A 17,404-nucleotide genomic window follows, 5' to 3' on the forward strand; every position below is an offset into this window, starting at 1 on the left:
CAACTGTAGGTTGAGACACCTGAATTTTCCCTTTAGAATGAAACAGCTGAGGATAAAACATTTCTCTACAAATGTAATAACCTGGTGTACTCACCTGGAAGTGGTTTATGAGGAGGCAACTTTGGATTACTGCTTGGAGTATGAACACTGCATATCTTAATGAAACCAGCCATTAACATGATCAAGGCAATTCCCATAAGCAACACTGCCCACCAATAAGCCTAAAAATATGGAAAAATGATTTTTTTGGTGTCTGGTAGACATGCACAAAAGACAGAGGTCACTGAATACAGCTTTCGTTTGCCTTTTAAAATTCATCAAAAAGCTGTTCTGAAACATCGCTTTAAAAGACCATAACATTCTAAAGAAAAACATCCCCAAATAACTTCAGGTTCTTTCTATTATCAGAAGAGTATTTCATAGAAGATATATTGCAACAGAGCTATATAAGCCTAAAACAATTAACAGCTTACACAAAACTGACTATGCAGCTCTATAATGGTGTTTCACTGTAGTTCTCCTCCCAGTCTATTATTAGGAAAATGTCATCTACTCCAATAAAAATAAGAAATGCTGGAGATCAATGTATTTAGTTCCTTGAAGAAATCAGAGCATTCAAATATGAAGAGTTAAAATAGGAAAACCCAGTAAATTAAAAATGTGAACATTAACACCAAAACAGACAGCAGAGTAAACAAAGGTATTAACACAGAATATTTACTTGTTTGTTTCCATTCTCTTCAATCTGTCAAACTTATTTTGCTGCACTCCGGGCGATTACAGAAAAACTAGTAAAACAAGGACTGATTGTACTTTGAAGAACGCTGAAGTACTGTGTATATACAGCAACACCTACCAGCTGTGGTTACTGATTAACAAGAGCATTTTATATTAGACTGCTAAGATAAAGAAAATACTTACCACAATCCATTCTGCAATATTTTCATATAACTCCGGATTAAAAATGGCCTTCTTTAATCTAGCTAGAGGGCCATCAGCATCTACCAGCCGACACCTCATAAACACATCACAGTAGCCTTTGAAATCATTACAAGGAGATCCAGGTTGCAATGTAATAGTTTTACGACCAAAGTGTTTCTCCCACTGGCTAGAGCCTGTACTTGCACAGGTAGCTGGGTCCACTGCAAAGTGAATACAGATTAATCAAACCATTATTGTATCAAAACATATGGGCATTAATACCTTGGTGTTCAATTGTTCAAAATGCTTTTGAAAATTTCAAGTTTCTATTATCTGTAAAAAACCCCAAATATATTATTCATTTCCTACAAAATACAATGCCTACCTCAAAATAAATAGGATCAAAATTGCAGTACGCTCTCAAGTTAACAAAAACTAAAATATGAACATTGTGAGAAGATTAATGAGATACCTAGCGCTATGTTTACGCTTACAATTCAGACCAATCTTACTTTTTCTCATGCAGCAGACATGACACAGTTCTCTGTCGTCCTTGCCATCTGAACTAGCACATGTACATTCTTCCAAGCCATACTTTTCACAGATAGAGCCAGCACATTGCTGTTAAAGACAAAAGCACAAAACCAGAAAAATCAATTTCACTTTTAAGCACACTAACATTAGGAAAGACATTAATTTTTAATAGCTGAAAGCATCACTGTAGGTCTAAAGATGCTTATCAATAAAAATAGTAGCTTCAATTTCTTCTAAACTTTATAAAACAAATTTATTACTTATTCAGTTGCAGTGTTCATGCTCACCTGACATATTTTAAAGGTGATTTACCTGCTTTTTTTTTTAATACTATCTGGTTTTAGGGTCTCAAATTACCCTGCAAAACACTCATAGCATTGCAATTCACTCTGAAACCTGATTACTCAAAACCGTGGTTAAGAAAATAAATCAAAAGCATGTCTTCAAATATATCTTCTCTCAGAAAATAATAATAATTAAAATTAATGGAAGGAAAAAGTCTGTGTTTAATTTCACTGTGGGAAGACCCTTCACATTTAGAAAAATCAGTGTATTTATAATCTTGCTTCAAAATCAAGTAACTATATAAAGACAACTCCTCTATATCTAAGATGACTCTAAATTAGTTGAAAAATTATTACAAGCAGTATCATTTGATTAAAAACCTGGAGTGCAGAAAACAGAGACTTACAGTAACACAAATTCCAGCTCTTTAAGAGGATAACTTTTGCTTGTTTCTCCTTCCAAGTAAACATAGATCAATTTATAAGAGACTTCCCATCAATATTTCATAGTAACTGCCCTGGACTCTTTAACGCAGGGAACTAATGGCAGTCCAGAGTAATTCCATATGCGTGCACATCTGCATTACATGCACACGGGTGGAGGAACTGCGTATTTTCATTAAGCCAAATTCAACATGTATTGATAGCATATCTAATTTTCCAAGCCAACAACATTACTTGACCAGGACCGAAAAAAAACCAAACCCCAAACAAGCGGATGGAACTAGGAAGTAACACGCTCTCATATTCCTGATTTTTACAAAATCTTTAAATTGAACTTTCTCAAATTGTAAAGCTAGCTTTTTGTTTGTTACTTGCTTAATATTTGGTGTTCTTTCACAGTCACTTTGACTGAAACCAATAAATGGAACGTTCTTATTGAACAACAGATTAATCTTACACTCTCCTCCGTTAAGCATTGAAACCATACCACTTCATGACACAGTGCCTTGCAACAAATGAGTGCGGTTGCATGCGACTGCAAAAAAACATACCCCATTTATGCAAACTTGTGTGCGTCTGTTGCAATCGGTGAAGTTCTGTTTAGGCTCAGATGGTGGGCAGAGAGCGCTGACCCCATTGCACATCCCTTCTCTTGCACAGTCAGAATCATTTCGACACTTATCAGTCTTCAGTTTGAAATTACACTGTGCAGTACAGCAGGGGCCTTGACTAGGGCTACGAACAAACAGAAAACGTGGATGAAAAGAAAAAGCGTGAATGATTCCAGAACTGTTCATGCTGCAACCTGCTCAAATACTCAACATAATTCTGATTTGTGCTACGAAAAATGTGAATTGAAAATAAAAGGTAACAAAAGGTTACCGCACCGAATACAGATTTCTTAGTCATTGTAGAAACCAATTAAACTATTTGCATTATATTAGAAAAACAGTACAAGCATGCTTTAAATTAAAATATATAGAAAATGGGAGCAGAAGAGTGAAGAGCAAAGGTTATAAAACATATGTAACTGCTTGACTAAAGCTAAGCCTCCTAGTTCTCATCTCAACTGATTCTGTATCTCACCACCCCTCACAGTGTGCTCGTTGGCACTCAGTGGACATCAGACCGCGCAGACCTTCTGCAGGTCAGCAGCTCCCGACTTCAAAACTATTGCATGGTGAGAAAAATCACTCGTCACACATGAAAAAGTCTAAAATACACGTAAAGCAGCTGGACAGATACCATAGTTTTCTTAAAGTGTATTTTAACATGTCATTTATGTGATCCATTCTTAAACTTGGATTTTCTTTACATGTCTTCGGAAATGTCTTTCTACAGCAACATTTTTGATCTTAATAGAACTGGAAGAAAAGGGAATTCTAAATCAAAAATGATGCAGCAATTCATATTTAAGACTGTTCCAGCAGGACATAAAACCAGAGTACAGTCAGCTGAGCACAGGAGAGCAAAGAAGGGGGGTGGTGGTGGCACCTGATGTACATGGAAACAGGTCCTCAGCACAACTGCAACATGGAACATAAAATCTCAGAAAGCACACGCAAGAGAAAGAGACACGCAAAATCATTGCAACTATGAATTCACAGGAGATGGTCCTTCTATCATGTCTACACTGTCAAATACAATTTAACAGTAGGTACTGCTTTTACTTCCAGTCCTAGGATGACAAAGAACATTTTCTGGGCAGGAAAGCTTAATGAGAACAATATTGTGTATGTTGCATTAAAAAGCTGAGCTGGTTTAGACCTAAAAACAACAGTAATTTTCACTTAATTTTAGGCAAAGAGTCTAGCCAGACATTAGATTTATGTCTGTCTCTAGAAAGGAACAAAAGCTCATGCCTTGCATGTGAAAAACAAATCCACTTAACTTCTCAGATGAAGTAAAAATGTAACATGTATCTTAAGTCATGGAACTAAAAGACGGAAGTTGACTTACTTCACTGTAAGTCTTATGACCTTTGAAAGTTCCTCTTATAAATCACTATGTACACAACACTGTCAAAATACAAGGTGCCTTAAAAGCATAGTTTAATTTAATTTATAAAACAAGCATTACAAAAAAAAAAAATCAACTATATCGTTCAGTCATCTTCTAGTTAGGCAATGGCACTAGGATAGAATCTGATTTCATAATATCCTCCATTATCCTTTGGGCAATTAATACTTTCCTGCACCTACTGTAAAAACAACATCCTGGTCATGTTTTTCTGAATCATGCAGTTTCTGCAAGACTTCTGCACAACATATTTGTAATAAAGATAACAGAACTTCAACACATATTTGTCTGCGCTATTATGGTACGTTAGCATTGATACAATCCAGCACCATATTACGTTTTTTCAAAAGCTAGAGAACAGTCATCTAAGGGAAAACAAGCTACAGTTAATACCAGTAACTGCACAGCATAACTGTGCTTATGAACTTCTCACGCACTGTATAAGGCACTTTAAACAAAATAAAGACTTTAAGAGTAACACAAGTAAGCAGATTCTGAAATACCAATTATAACTGACAATAAGCCCCCCAAAAGAAACGTATTGTAACAGACACACACAATACCTGCAGTATTTGCCTGGTTTTAACTTGCATTTTTTATCTTCTGGTTGGTTTGCATCATAACAGCATTCATCTTTACACTGGTCACTGTATCCACAGTCACACTGTTCTCCTACTTCAACCAGTCCATTACCACAGATGGGTTGACCAGACTCTGAAAAATGCCAGTAAATTATGTACAAAGCAGTACAAAGAACACGCAAAGAGCCGTGTAAATGTTAAAATTGACTTGCACCAGCATCCAGCTAATTGTGGCTGAAAATGCCTGGTCAAGATGGACTTCAGACTAGGGCTCAAGTCAACTTACATGATTTGCTTCCCGCCCAGCTTAGTCACTTCTCATAGAATTTCAAGCCTCTGAGTAAAAGGTTTCTGCTGATAACAGCAGGAGTTTCTTACGTGAATAGGAAATGAACAGCGACAAGAGGAAGCTTTCTGCTAAGCCTCCACTGGAGCAGCATCCTTTCTTGCACTCCTCCTTGTTTAGCAGAGTGAGGACCTTAAGGCAAAAGCTGATGGTACTGGGGTGAAATACTGCTACTCCAAAATACAAACCTACTTCACTGCACAATCTCACAAAATTTGTGAGAACTCACACAAAGACTCCAGAAATAAATTGTCCTTTTTTTTTTTTTTTTTAATGTTTAAATAGAATTTCACGTATTTTTATTTGTGCTCCTTACCTCTTATCCTTTCAGTGGCTGTAACTGAAAACAGTCAGGCCCCGTTTTCTTGATTCCCTACCCCCAGGCATTTATAAAGAGACATAAGAGCCTTCCCCACCCCAGCCTAAACAGTCTCAGCTCTCACAGCCTCTCCTCATATGTCAGATGCTGCAATCCCTTAATAATCTTTGTGGGGCTTTGCTGGATTCACTCCAGTACAGAATCATTGAATTGTGTTGGTTGGAAAAGACCTTTAAGATTTCTTGCCTGTACTGGGGAGCGCAGAACTCGATACAGTACTCCAGATCTCAAACTCAATTCTTATAGAATCTTTCAGTAAATGAAAATGAGTAAAATAAATAAAAAAGTGAAATAAATACTAAAATAAATTTCTAATCAAGCATAACAGCTTAGCCACTTTGCTTTCAGCATGACTAAATACATACCAACGAAACAATTATTTCTCTTTTTCTCAAGAACTTGGCTGATATTTCGAATGCTACAGATAGAAAACTTGTTGTTGTTAAGTTTGTCCCCAGATGTGGCTCGTGCATACATTATATAATTGCCATTTTCTTTCTGCCCCAAGTTCTTGGACTCTCCTGGAGTGCACTCCATTCCTGAATCATGCTGCAAAACAAATATTTTAAAATTATTTCTATCAAGACAGCTTCTCTAATTTCTTGCTCTCTTTTATACATGCGCAAAAGTAACCTGTCTTGGAAACTTTAACACAGTGAGAATAAAAGATTCATAAAAACAAAACACTATCTTATACTCTAAGTTTTCTTGGAATACAAAAAGTATACAGAAAACAAAGGTGGGTTTAATTTATTTATTTACCCCCCGAAACAGTAGCAAATACCTAATTTCTTAAGTTTCAGCTTATTTGCGTTCTTGGCAAATGTGTGACCCAAGTGCATGTCCTGGAATGAATACTGACTTGAAAAAGTTGCCATCTCCTAAGAAGAATGGCTTTACGATCACCCAATGGTAGTAAGTATTCTGTGGAGTAAAAGCAGGAGTTAACTGGAATAGCAGTTCATTCTTGCTGCTTGTTTTGGGGGAGGTACAAAGAGATGTCCAGAACAGTGCAGCAGTCTGGTTCTGTCAGCCAGTGACCAGATCTATACAACAGCCAGCGTGATTAATTAAATGCATTACAGGTTGGCATACTAGCAACTAGCAGACTGACAACATACTAAGTTGTTAAGTGTAAGAGGAACTCTTACACTGTTCTCATGCATCCAGCCTTCCAGCAGTACAAACTATGTCTCAAAAGTAGGTACATTTAAATGTTTTCAACATAGTTGCAAGAACTATATCATTTATTACAGTTTGGCAGAACCAAACGTACTTTCACATATTTCCCTACAACAAATGCAACTTAGGAGTAAAAAAGAATCATCTTCAAGGCTGGTCCAAAAGATGTTTCACTCAGTGGGAGTGGTTTTTCAGTTTCATATCCTCCTATTTTCAGTTATACTTGGAAGGCTTGTTCCCACTGAAAGTAGTGGCATTAGGGATTTTCTCAAGGCATGTGAAGAAAGCATTCACTTGTGAACATCTATTTTGGAAGAACTCATTCCTGTCATATCTTGATTTCACTTTACTTCCAAGAGTAGAAAGCCTGTATACTGAAGTTTAAAAATAAAAAAGCCAAACCAGAAAACTTTGTTCTCATCTCCAGCAAAACCCATAAGCCTCATACCTTCAGCTTGCCACAAGAAGTTACATCCCTAAATGACTGGGAGACAGTTTTGCTCTAAAATATTGTTCTTGATACCTTAATCCTCTCAAGTAAATTTGTAACTGAACATAAAAAAAGAGCCAGCTCTATCTTCGCTTGTTGAATAAAGTGTCATCTTAATTCTGCATTGATTCTTTCTCCTCTCTAGGATAAACTATAACATATTTAATAGGTGTGTGACCCTAGTCATCAATAAAAACTAGGGAAGTTTATAGGAAATAATAATATAGCCCCTCTATAAAAGAATGAATTAGTAGAAATAAAAATTCTCAAATTCCACTGTTGCACCAGTGTTGACAAATACTCATAAAAGGGGCTCCGTTCGGCAACCTGTGTTTTGTTTGTATACAGTGTGAGCACACATACGCACTTGCAGTCTTGATCTTTTTTTCTTGTTCATAAAAAGTAAAAATGCCATTTGCAAATCATGCACTTCAAAATGGCGTAAAGTGAGTTAACAGATGAATAGTGATACTCACAGGCGAACCAAAGTTATGCCCAACCTCATGAGCAAAAGTGATATGAGAAACCTTGGGAGGAACATGAGAGCCATAGTTCTGAACAGTGATGATCCCAGTGTTCAAAGACTTCTTCTTACCATCAGAATACAGTTTGCTCTTCTCACATATTCCACCAGAGCTCCCTGCGTTTAGACAAAAGTACAACAGTTAGTCATTCAAGAAATTACTGTGTTACTTTTCTAGTGACATTTAGAACAAGAAACAGCTTGCCTCCTCAGTAGACAGTTACACACTGAGAGTTCTGTATAATTAATATTAAGCCAACTTTGAAAGTAGATTAGATTTATCCACACTAATGCTCTCAGCACGGAATGGATACATTCACACAAGTAGTTAGCTGTTCCAGAATAGCTATTAAGAGCTCTTTTGGGCTTTCACTGCACAAACCAACCCTGATTTCACCATCCCTGTGGTACAAGACTAGCAGGGTGCAATGTCCAATACAGGAAGCTTCAATATACATCCCATTTACATTTCGCTAAGTAAAAAAGCCAAACCCAGAGTAAAAATCACAGGAAATCCTCTCTCACAGAAAGAGCATTTATATAAAATGGCTAGGATCAGCCATATATTCTTGTCAGCAAAAGTGACTCATTTTTCCACTGCACAAACTAAAACTGAAAACGCTTTCGATGTGTGGGTTAATCAAACCCATACTTAGAAGGTCAACAATCAAGTGCACTACTCTTACTGTTTGGAAAAGTCTCAGAATTGTGACTTCAAACTTCACCAATTTTTTCCATAACTTGAATTTGTACTGAGGCATTATCAACATTCTAAAATTCAGCTATTCTGTTGACAACATAAATGGTGTCTAAAAAACACTCCTTGCTTTCTGAAGTAAAATTTCATTTTAGTGAAGTATTCCACTCAATCTATGTCAGTATGTGTGTTAAAGATTAAATATAAATATATATAAATCAAACCGTACCTAACCAAAATTGTGAAGTGTTGGTTATGAGGTTTTTGTCTATTTGCTGGCAATTCAAATGACATTGTTTCTACCTTTCTTATTTGTACCTACCTACAATACTTTACCTCACAGTGCTGAAGGCTTGGACATAATTACCTGAAGGGGCTCCAACCCAAGCCAGACCAAGGACTCCATCATCAAAATCACGGTCTGTAAACACATAGGCCAGGCAATAGTCGTCGTGATTCTGTTCAGAGTTCAGTTCCAGAAACTTTTCCACACCAATGTTAGGAAATCTGAAGGGATTGGAAGAGTCCTTCTCATCTACGGTTGTATTAATCTAAAAGTAAATGGAAACAAACTCTAAGACATGATTAATTTTCATTTGACTTGTAAATACCAGCTAAGAGGCTTACGGTTGTAATGTCACCTTGTTATGTTAAATAGCAAAACAGGTTCCTGAAGTTTTATGTGTCTTGACAAATTACCACCCCAATATTTGGAAAACCAAGTTCTACAATAAATAATTGCATTTGGGTAGTAAATCTCCACTCTCTTTCTTTTTCCTTTCCATCAGTACCCAAAAGTTTATATCTATTCTCTTAAATCATCACTTTTAGAAGGACCATTCAACCTGGATAGCCATTATCTGTTTCACTATTAAAGTTTTTGGAGAGCAATACAGTCTATTTGCCGCACAGTCAACTCTGATGAAATATAAGAAGTTGACTGCTATAAAAATTGACTATCGCTCAATAATGGAAGTAGAGGGTTTTTGACAATAAACACTAAACCCAAACAAATAAATGGGTTAGGGAACCATTTACTACAGAAATTACTAACAATAAATAGTTACAAGTGAACAGCAACAGGACTTTTGAAAAATACAGCATCCAAGAAATATGAGTGAGGCTAGAAGTATTTCAAAACAACTTACTCTTATTCGTTTCACCATGAAGCTGATGTTACGGATTCCTGAGAAATCTGTTGACTGGTAAATTGTGTCAATCGCTTTAACATGGCTGGATATCTGTCAAAATTAAAGTATTTACAGTTCAAAGATCTATGCAGTACGCTATAGCTAATATTCAGTAGCAACAACTGCAAGGCCTATATTTTTAATGTATAAGATATTGTGCCATATGAACTCTAACAGGCCTTATTAATTGAATGCTGATGGCAAATAATGGAAATAAATCACTACGTAACCTGGTCTTTACATTGTCACCATGCCAGATAACAGCAAAATATTTTGCCATTTGCTTTTTTTTAAACGTATAATTTCATGAACTATTCAGATACCTGTTTGTGATAGTCATTTGACTCATTACTATAACAGAGCATTGTAGTTAAAATTCTATTCAAAGCACTTTTTTTTTTTTTTTTTGAGAAAAAATTTACTTGTTACAGTATTATTCTGTATATTATTTCTGGTAGGAAAAAACTGATCATTTACTTTTTCCAAGAGCACATAGAAATGCTAACTCATTGAAAACCTGATTTTGAAGGTGACTTCAGAACTTTGGAAAATGTTACTTGAATTGTGTATGTACAGTGTGATGAATAAATAGTAACAGTCAGATTTGCAAGTGACAGTGAAACTTAAGACTTCAAGAGAAGTATGTTAATGTTAACTAGTTATATTTTTAGCTAGTTATATTTTTAGGAATTTATCAGAAAAAAAAGAGTTTTCCACCTAATAGCATATTGACAAATGAAAAGCATCTGCCTTTAGTTGCCATTGCATTTTTAGCCTTCCACTACATCAGACACTACAGGAACAGTTCTCAGTGTCATTAGCTCACAGTGTTTTGAACTAACATTTCAAGCACAAGGCGATGTGAGTGTTAACACAGAGGCTTGCCAGGCTGCAAAACAGAATGGGACTCTTCGGGAAGTATCATTTTCCTGAGGAAGAACTGAGAAAAGTCAGACTGCAGTCTTGCTCAGAGGTGCTAATGAAACCACAGCTGCCATTATTAACTAAGGGAAGCACAAGTGCCCAGGAATTTCACCACAGATACATGGCATCTTTTTAGTGAAACAAAAGCTGTTTCAATAATATCAAGATCACTGTAAAAAATGAAACAAGACGTTCTAAAGCAAATAAGCAATAACATACACAAATTGCATGAAATTTATCACAAAACCACAAATAAAGTACAACAGATCATATAAGATAAAGGGATTGAAAGTACCTGTGCAATTACAGCTTCCCTTGTTCCATAATGCTTGTAGAACAGATGATCGGTCTGGATATACAGCTGACAGGTATTTTTTTCAGCCTGAGTGGCACGCTTTTTTCTTAAAAGCTGTGGACCGTTGTTCTTGGGCTCTTCAAAAGGCTTCTATGTATACACAGGAAATAAAGATAGTAATTTTTTAGATCTACATGCTGCACCAGATTACCCAAAAATAGCAATAGATTTTTCTATACATACTCCACTAATACAAACAGATTTTCATTCTTCCTTAACCCACAAAGTTTTATGAATTTCGAATTAAACTACGTGTGTTATAGCCAGTTTTCAAGTATGCGTTCTGTTTTTAATGATATCTCAGTGAAACCCTTCTGTGCATTTCATTTTATATTACAAAAGGCATTCAATGTGAAACAGATTTTTTCATTCATGTGATCTTTGGAATTTTTCTTTTTCATAATCATTTTCTAAGATGAACAAACAGTTTGTAGATTAGAAAAAAATCGCCAGTGCTATGGGACTTAAATGTACCCCCCCCAACACAGGTTATTTCACACTGCAGTTACCTTCGTCAGCTATCTTGGCAAACAGAAATAGTAAAGCACTTCAGCATGGAACAAGTGGTACACTACACATGAAGTTAAAATAATGCTAATTAGTCAGAGCAGTATCTGCTAACGCATACAAGAAATAGGACGTTATTACACTGATTTCTAATCAACATAACCCACTAGCCTGTGTTATACCTCTGTTGTTGGTTCTTCTATACCAGTCATCTGGTACTTCTGCATTCTTTCAAATACCGAGTGATCTGCACAACCTCCTTGTGGTCCATATTTATGTGGATATCCTAAAAAGAAGGAGGCCGGGTTGAGTTTTCAAATTCCAAGTGTAAAATATGGCTGTATCACTGCAGTTTCTTCAGTGTATCCAATACTGCTCATGTAGTTTGAGGGAAGCATTCTAACATTCCAGCTTTATGCAGCTGTCTGTTTTTATTAAACATTTCCACTAAGATACATTCTTAGTTTTACAAACAGAACAAAACTGACAACTGCTTCTTAACATTGTTTTCTTACAGACAGCAAAATAAAATATGATGAGCAACATCAGACATAAGAACAAGAGCTATTATTTACACATTTGTACCTATTAGCTTGATAATGAAAAGCTATGGGAAAATTAAATAGGTATTAAAAAAAAAAATCATATCCTTGGCATACAGGTAAGTTTAGTTCTGAAAAAAAAACAAACCATTTGAGTTTATACTCCAAAATACCCAGAGACCAGATTCAGTGGATCCACTGGTAAGCTTAAAAGGACTGATCAAGAAATGAGTCTTCCAACCCTCACTCCTCTCAATCACACATATTTACAAGTGTTTAAAGAGGTCATGTTTAACATCATTTTTAAAAAAACTAGTTAAAGACAAATGAGGCGAAGTTAAACATAGTTAAAATGTTTTTTTTTTCAAATTGGGTCATTTTCCAGGTACAAAATATTGTGCAGCTGCCTCATCACATTCCTCCCCATATGGTCAGCCCTGGCGCAGTGCCAGAAGAATGAAGAGACAGAAAAAGAGGGGGGGAAAGCTCTTACTGTAAACCACCTCAGCCAATGTGATTAGCAATGCAGTGGAACACAGGCTTTGCTATACACAATATTAAACAAAAATCACTGCTCATTCACTGATGAGGTCATTGCACTTTTGGGGATGCTGTTTACTACCACTAGATTGGAGTTCAGAGCAAAGGATTATAAATATGATCCTTCCATTTTCCATCTCCACTACCTTTTCTTTTCCTCCCACCACAGTATTAAAAAAGAAATCCGCTATATTTAATCCAACTAAAATTCTCATTACCCACCACCCAACTTCATATCGCCAACCACTTATCTCTGCAACAAAAGTACATTACACAAGGGTGTCAGTAATGGACAATACTGTCCCACCATCAGCACGCTTTATCTGCATAAAACCATCATAACTTTAAAGCAGCCCCTGCAGGTGGTAACTGCAGGAATCCACAGAAATAACTGGAAACTGCACAGCACATTTTGCATCAGCACAAAATGCCATTTTCTGCTGTCATCACACTTCCATTCCTATCCGGTGGTGTTATGACAGTTGACAGAACGGTACTAGAAATAAATGCTTCAGTGCATTACACAAAATAAGCAGTCTTTCCTCTGTATCTTATTCCCTAAAGAGGTTAGGAAATCCCTTAATACATTTTTAATACTGATTCCCTGCAATTCAAACAAATATTTCTCACTTCAAAAGTAATAATCTGGTAAGAAACACCTTAAAAGCCTGCCAGTTAAAATTACAGATAATTGATCAGGAAACAGTCTGCACCAGAAATTGCCAAAGTTTTGTGCGTGCTGGAAAAGATAAATCCCTCATGGACAGATTTGCATCCACCCCACTAAATGCAGGAGGCAGGTAATACAGGATGGTTCACTTTGGAACCATGTCTGGCTTGCTGAGCAAGTTGCATACAAAGCTTTCTCTTGCTAAATGCTGCAGCACCCCCAAACGCGCAGGCACTGTTCCCCCTTCACCTTCCCAGTGTTCTACTTCCTCTGTCCCCTGTAGCAGTTCCATTCCTGGAGCCAAGCAGGAACTCCACGGCGGCAGATGCCGTGGACGGTTTTGAACCACACCTCAGAGGTCTGGTCTGTGCTCCTGTGGTGGTTTTAAACAATTTGAGAGGTCCAGCCTTCTGCCAGCTCTTTGGGATGATGAGCTTCCCAGCCTGTCCCCACCACAGCCCCGTGGCTGATCCAGGGGAAGCAAACGCCTTCACCGTGAAATTACTGTTTACAGCAAGTGCACAACTGAGGAAAAACAAGAACCCCACTTTCCATCAGATCTATAGAAGAAGAGTTTAATTACAGGTTCAATTCTGTAACTACAGAAAATACTCAGGTGAAACACATTTTATTTTTCTTTTCCTGTATTGCCCAGTTTCCCATTTTCCACTTTCAACTTTTGAACATCTTGACAATAATAGTAGTGATAACAATAATGAACCTAAAAAAGCAACAAAAGAAACCCTTGTCATTTCATACTTTGACAATGATATCTTATAGTAACCAGATGGCAGACCATTATGATATATACAGCTACAAATGCTCAAAGTAATATTTTTTTATCCTTTTATAAAGGCACTGCCTACCACAAATATATTCCCGATCACATTCATATTTTTCTTCTGCTTGTCAGTAAATAGGATGATCTGTTGAGCATTTAAGTTAACTACTTAATGGATAGTGGATTTAGGCATCTGGGGCAAGGATATGACACCAAAGTGTCATAGTGATGAAAATTCAGTTTTTCAACAGCCATAGAGATTTGCCCAATACTAGCAAAAGCAATAGTGCCAGAGCAAAATTAAAATTTAACCAATTACAAAGAAATCCTTATTACAGATTTCATTCTAAGCAGCCTGTCACTGTGCTCCCACGACAACTGCCAAGTAGACTTCATTATTAAATGGACAAACACAACACTAACACAGAAGAAACCAAGTTCTCACTAATAATACATAGTTTGCAGTGGTCAGCTCATTCAGCAGATTAGGCTTTGCAAAACTACAAAATACTTCACTTTCTGTTCTCAGATGTACAGTTATTCCAACACCATAATGACAATTAAATGACTGTGTTCGTTTTCCTGAAGGTCTGAATAGGATTTTCCTGCCTACTGGTGACCTGAGAAACTTCAGATTTTCTATTTTACTGTATGAACTCAGGGATATATTTGAAGCATATGTGATTTAAACAAACACAATTCCAATGAAATCCTAATCCTTAAAGAAAAGTGTCCAATATATTTTAATGAAAATATCAATGTGTATCTTTCTAGCACTAAATTATAAAACAGTTTCATTAACAGTGGCTTAGAAACTAAAATCATTCAACTTGTGTTTCAAGTCATGAATAGAAAGCTGCCTTCCACTGGTCACCACATCCACTGTAACAGACAAAAGCTGCCTTATGAAGTCGACAATATAATCCCCATTTATAAAAAAATCTTTTGTTTAACTACTGAAAAAGAACTCATTGAGATGCTAATCATATGTTGCATTGTGATTTCTGAAAAGCACTAAAAAGCATATTGTTTCAAAAGGCTGAAACATGGGTGACCAAAAATATCCCAAATTAAAGCAAACATGACTTCTTCCCCAGTCTATCCTGAGTTAGAAATACGAGTATTTTTGTAGCTTCTGTCCTGTGCAAGACACTTGTTGTTTTACTGTTTCACAAGAGTTAGTTTTGGGTTAGAGCAATAACAACAGATTTGCATGCCTGTTTTTATTTTCAAAGCTACTGTAAATTTTAGCTTTCTTCATTGTTGTTGGGGGGTTTTTTTTGAACTGCAGTTCAATGCGAAAAATAGCTCTCATGAGAGGCAAAACAATGTAGCCTCAAAAGCACTATTCAGGAAGCGGCAGCAGCAGTTCTATACTTCAGATATTTCAGACCAGAGAAATCCTAGAGGCATCTTGGATACCAATGGAAGAAGTTAAACTGTACCATCAGCAGGCGCGCACATCAGGCTCTGCGCGGGCAGCGGCCTCGGCTCCAGAACGGCTGTTTGAGCCGCGCTCACCCCCTGCACACTCCGGAAGCCACACTGCACCGCTGCTGCTTGCATGGGGCTCTCTGGAATAGATTTAGACACTCCTCTCTGATAACCTGATTTTGTTTCTAACTCATGGTTTTGATGCACTAGATTCAAGAGGAAAAACAGTGTAAGCCAACATACCATCATCTGAATAATTGAAAGTAAGACATATCCTGCTCCCAATCACTTTAATAAGTCATTAATATGAACTGATTCCATCATTCGCTTTTTCCAGCTCTCAAGTGATCAATTTACTCCTCCAGCAGAGATCACTTCTACAAAACAGCAATACTAACTTCCATAAAATCAAATTATCTGCTTCTTTAATGTAGAGTTCTATTTCTGTCATTAGTTTGTAACAGTGAAGAGAGTATTTTTAGTCACCCACTATTTACAGCATCAGGAACTGGGACATGCAACAATCTTCCTGCTTGTCTCGCCCCTTGGAAACTGGGCAAATCGCTTTACTGCCTTGTGTTGCTTTTCTTTCTTCCTCCATCTCTTTTCTACAACAGGCTTAATAAACCCCTTTGTAAAGCAGACAGTGACTTGTTGTCTAGTACTCCCACTACCAAGCAGTGACTTGAACTGTTCAGTGAGACCTATAAAACACACTAAAGAACTTAGAAGTATGTACAAATTATCCATAGAAATGTTGTTATGGTTTTACACCAGGCTTTTGTGATATTTTTTTATTACTTCCCCCTTCTGTCGCAGCAGCAAACTCTGCAATACTCTGACAGCAGCCAGCAAGGGAATCGGCCTCCTCAGACCTCCACCCGCAATGCTCTGTACAGCTGAAAACCCAATGCACACTGCAGCTCCTCTTTGAGAATCAAAACCAGTCTGTGGAACGCTGTCCTATAAAGTAAATTCATTCTCAAATATGGGTCTTGTAAGCACCAGGAAGATATATGTTTAGTCAGTCAGAAGACAAGCATAGCTCCCAATGTACATAAAATTCAATAATTGTATTCATTCAGAAGCTGTTTAAAAATATGTAAATTCTATTTGATCTTGGGTTAATAATCACATTTACAGAATGGGATAACAGGAAGGACTAACACATCTACTCATTCACAATTTTAACATACTCAAAGACAGCCAAATAAAATAAAGCCAAATCACAAGTAGAGATTTTCCTCATCTATCTTCCTATCTTTGACATTTATTTTCACAATACAATCTCATAATGATGTATTTTGAAAATGATTTATACATATATCGACATAAGAGTGGTTCAACTAATTTTTAGTGATCTAACCCAAGACTCGTCATTCAATTCCAAACGACATTTCAAACTCAAGTCTTCTAGGATTTGCACAATGGCCTGATGGGACAAGTTTTTAAATGAAGTTCCAGTTTAAATTGATTTTTAAGCAAGATTGATGTTTTACATAGAGTTCATTTGCAACACACAACTTGTTAGCTTCTCTAATCAAAAGGTAATCTTAGATGTTGGCAGAAAGTCACTTTATTTGGAAAGATTGAAACTTGGTATCACAACTTTATTGCAGCAGGTTTTGGGTTTAGCATAAAGTTACTTGAGCATCAAATAAAACTGATTTTTATTACAGCTGAAGACTGATCATACATAAAAAGGCAGGTAGAGTGCAGGAGAATTCTGCTGCATCAGTTCTGAAGATTTAAAACTATTCCATGGTACTTTCTTGTCTTTCTGGGTGTTTAAAGCTAAACTTAGACTTCTGGGGCTATACTTTTCAAATTCAAGTAGTGCTCCCTGTACACTTCCATCAGCTACTGTGTAAATTGGAAAATACTGGGTGCCACCACATCTTCTAAAGACCTCTCTGCAGGCAGCTGCAACCTGTGCAAGCAAGGGGAGCTTTTATTTCCCCACAAGTACCACCTTCACTAGATGTAGGTAAACGCTGAGTGACTTGGACTTTAATTATCCTTTACTTTGCGTATAACAGGGAAGAACAATCAGTATATTTT

The 17,404-nt window shown here is 36.7% G+C and overlaps 1 protein-coding gene across 1 annotated transcript in view; it reads right to left on the reverse strand.

Moving 5' to 3' along the window:
• ADAM10 (ADAM metallopeptidase domain 10) overlaps nucleotides 1–17,404 on the reverse strand; it is a 45,571-nt gene that overhangs the window by 2,638 nt on the left and 25,529 nt on the right. Inside the window, exons 5-15 of the mRNA XM_082061060.1 lie at nucleotides 11,559–11,662; nucleotides 10,810–10,959; nucleotides 9,549–9,641; nucleotides 8,768–8,951; nucleotides 7,657–7,820; nucleotides 5,874–6,057; nucleotides 4,766–4,916; nucleotides 2,735–2,918; nucleotides 1,434–1,542; nucleotides 922–1,142; nucleotides 95–221 (exon numbers count right to left, since the gene is read on the reverse strand). Coding sequence (XP_081917186.1) covers nucleotides 95–221; nucleotides 922–1,142; nucleotides 1,434–1,542; nucleotides 2,735–2,918; nucleotides 4,766–4,916; nucleotides 5,874–6,057; nucleotides 7,657–7,820; nucleotides 8,768–8,951; nucleotides 9,549–9,641; nucleotides 10,810–10,959; nucleotides 11,559–11,662 — 1,671 coding nt within the window. The remainder of the gene's footprint in view (nucleotides 1–94; nucleotides 222–921; nucleotides 1,143–1,433; nucleotides 1,543–2,734; nucleotides 2,919–4,765; nucleotides 4,917–5,873; nucleotides 6,058–7,656; nucleotides 7,821–8,767; nucleotides 8,952–9,548; nucleotides 9,642–10,809; nucleotides 10,960–11,558; nucleotides 11,663–17,404) is intronic.

Source organism: Streptopelia decaocto (assembly GCF_964273445.1).
Source record: "Streptopelia decaocto genome assembly, chromosome: 9".
NCBI classification, from domain to species: Eukaryota; Metazoa; Chordata; class Aves; order Columbiformes; family Columbidae; genus Streptopelia; species Streptopelia decaocto.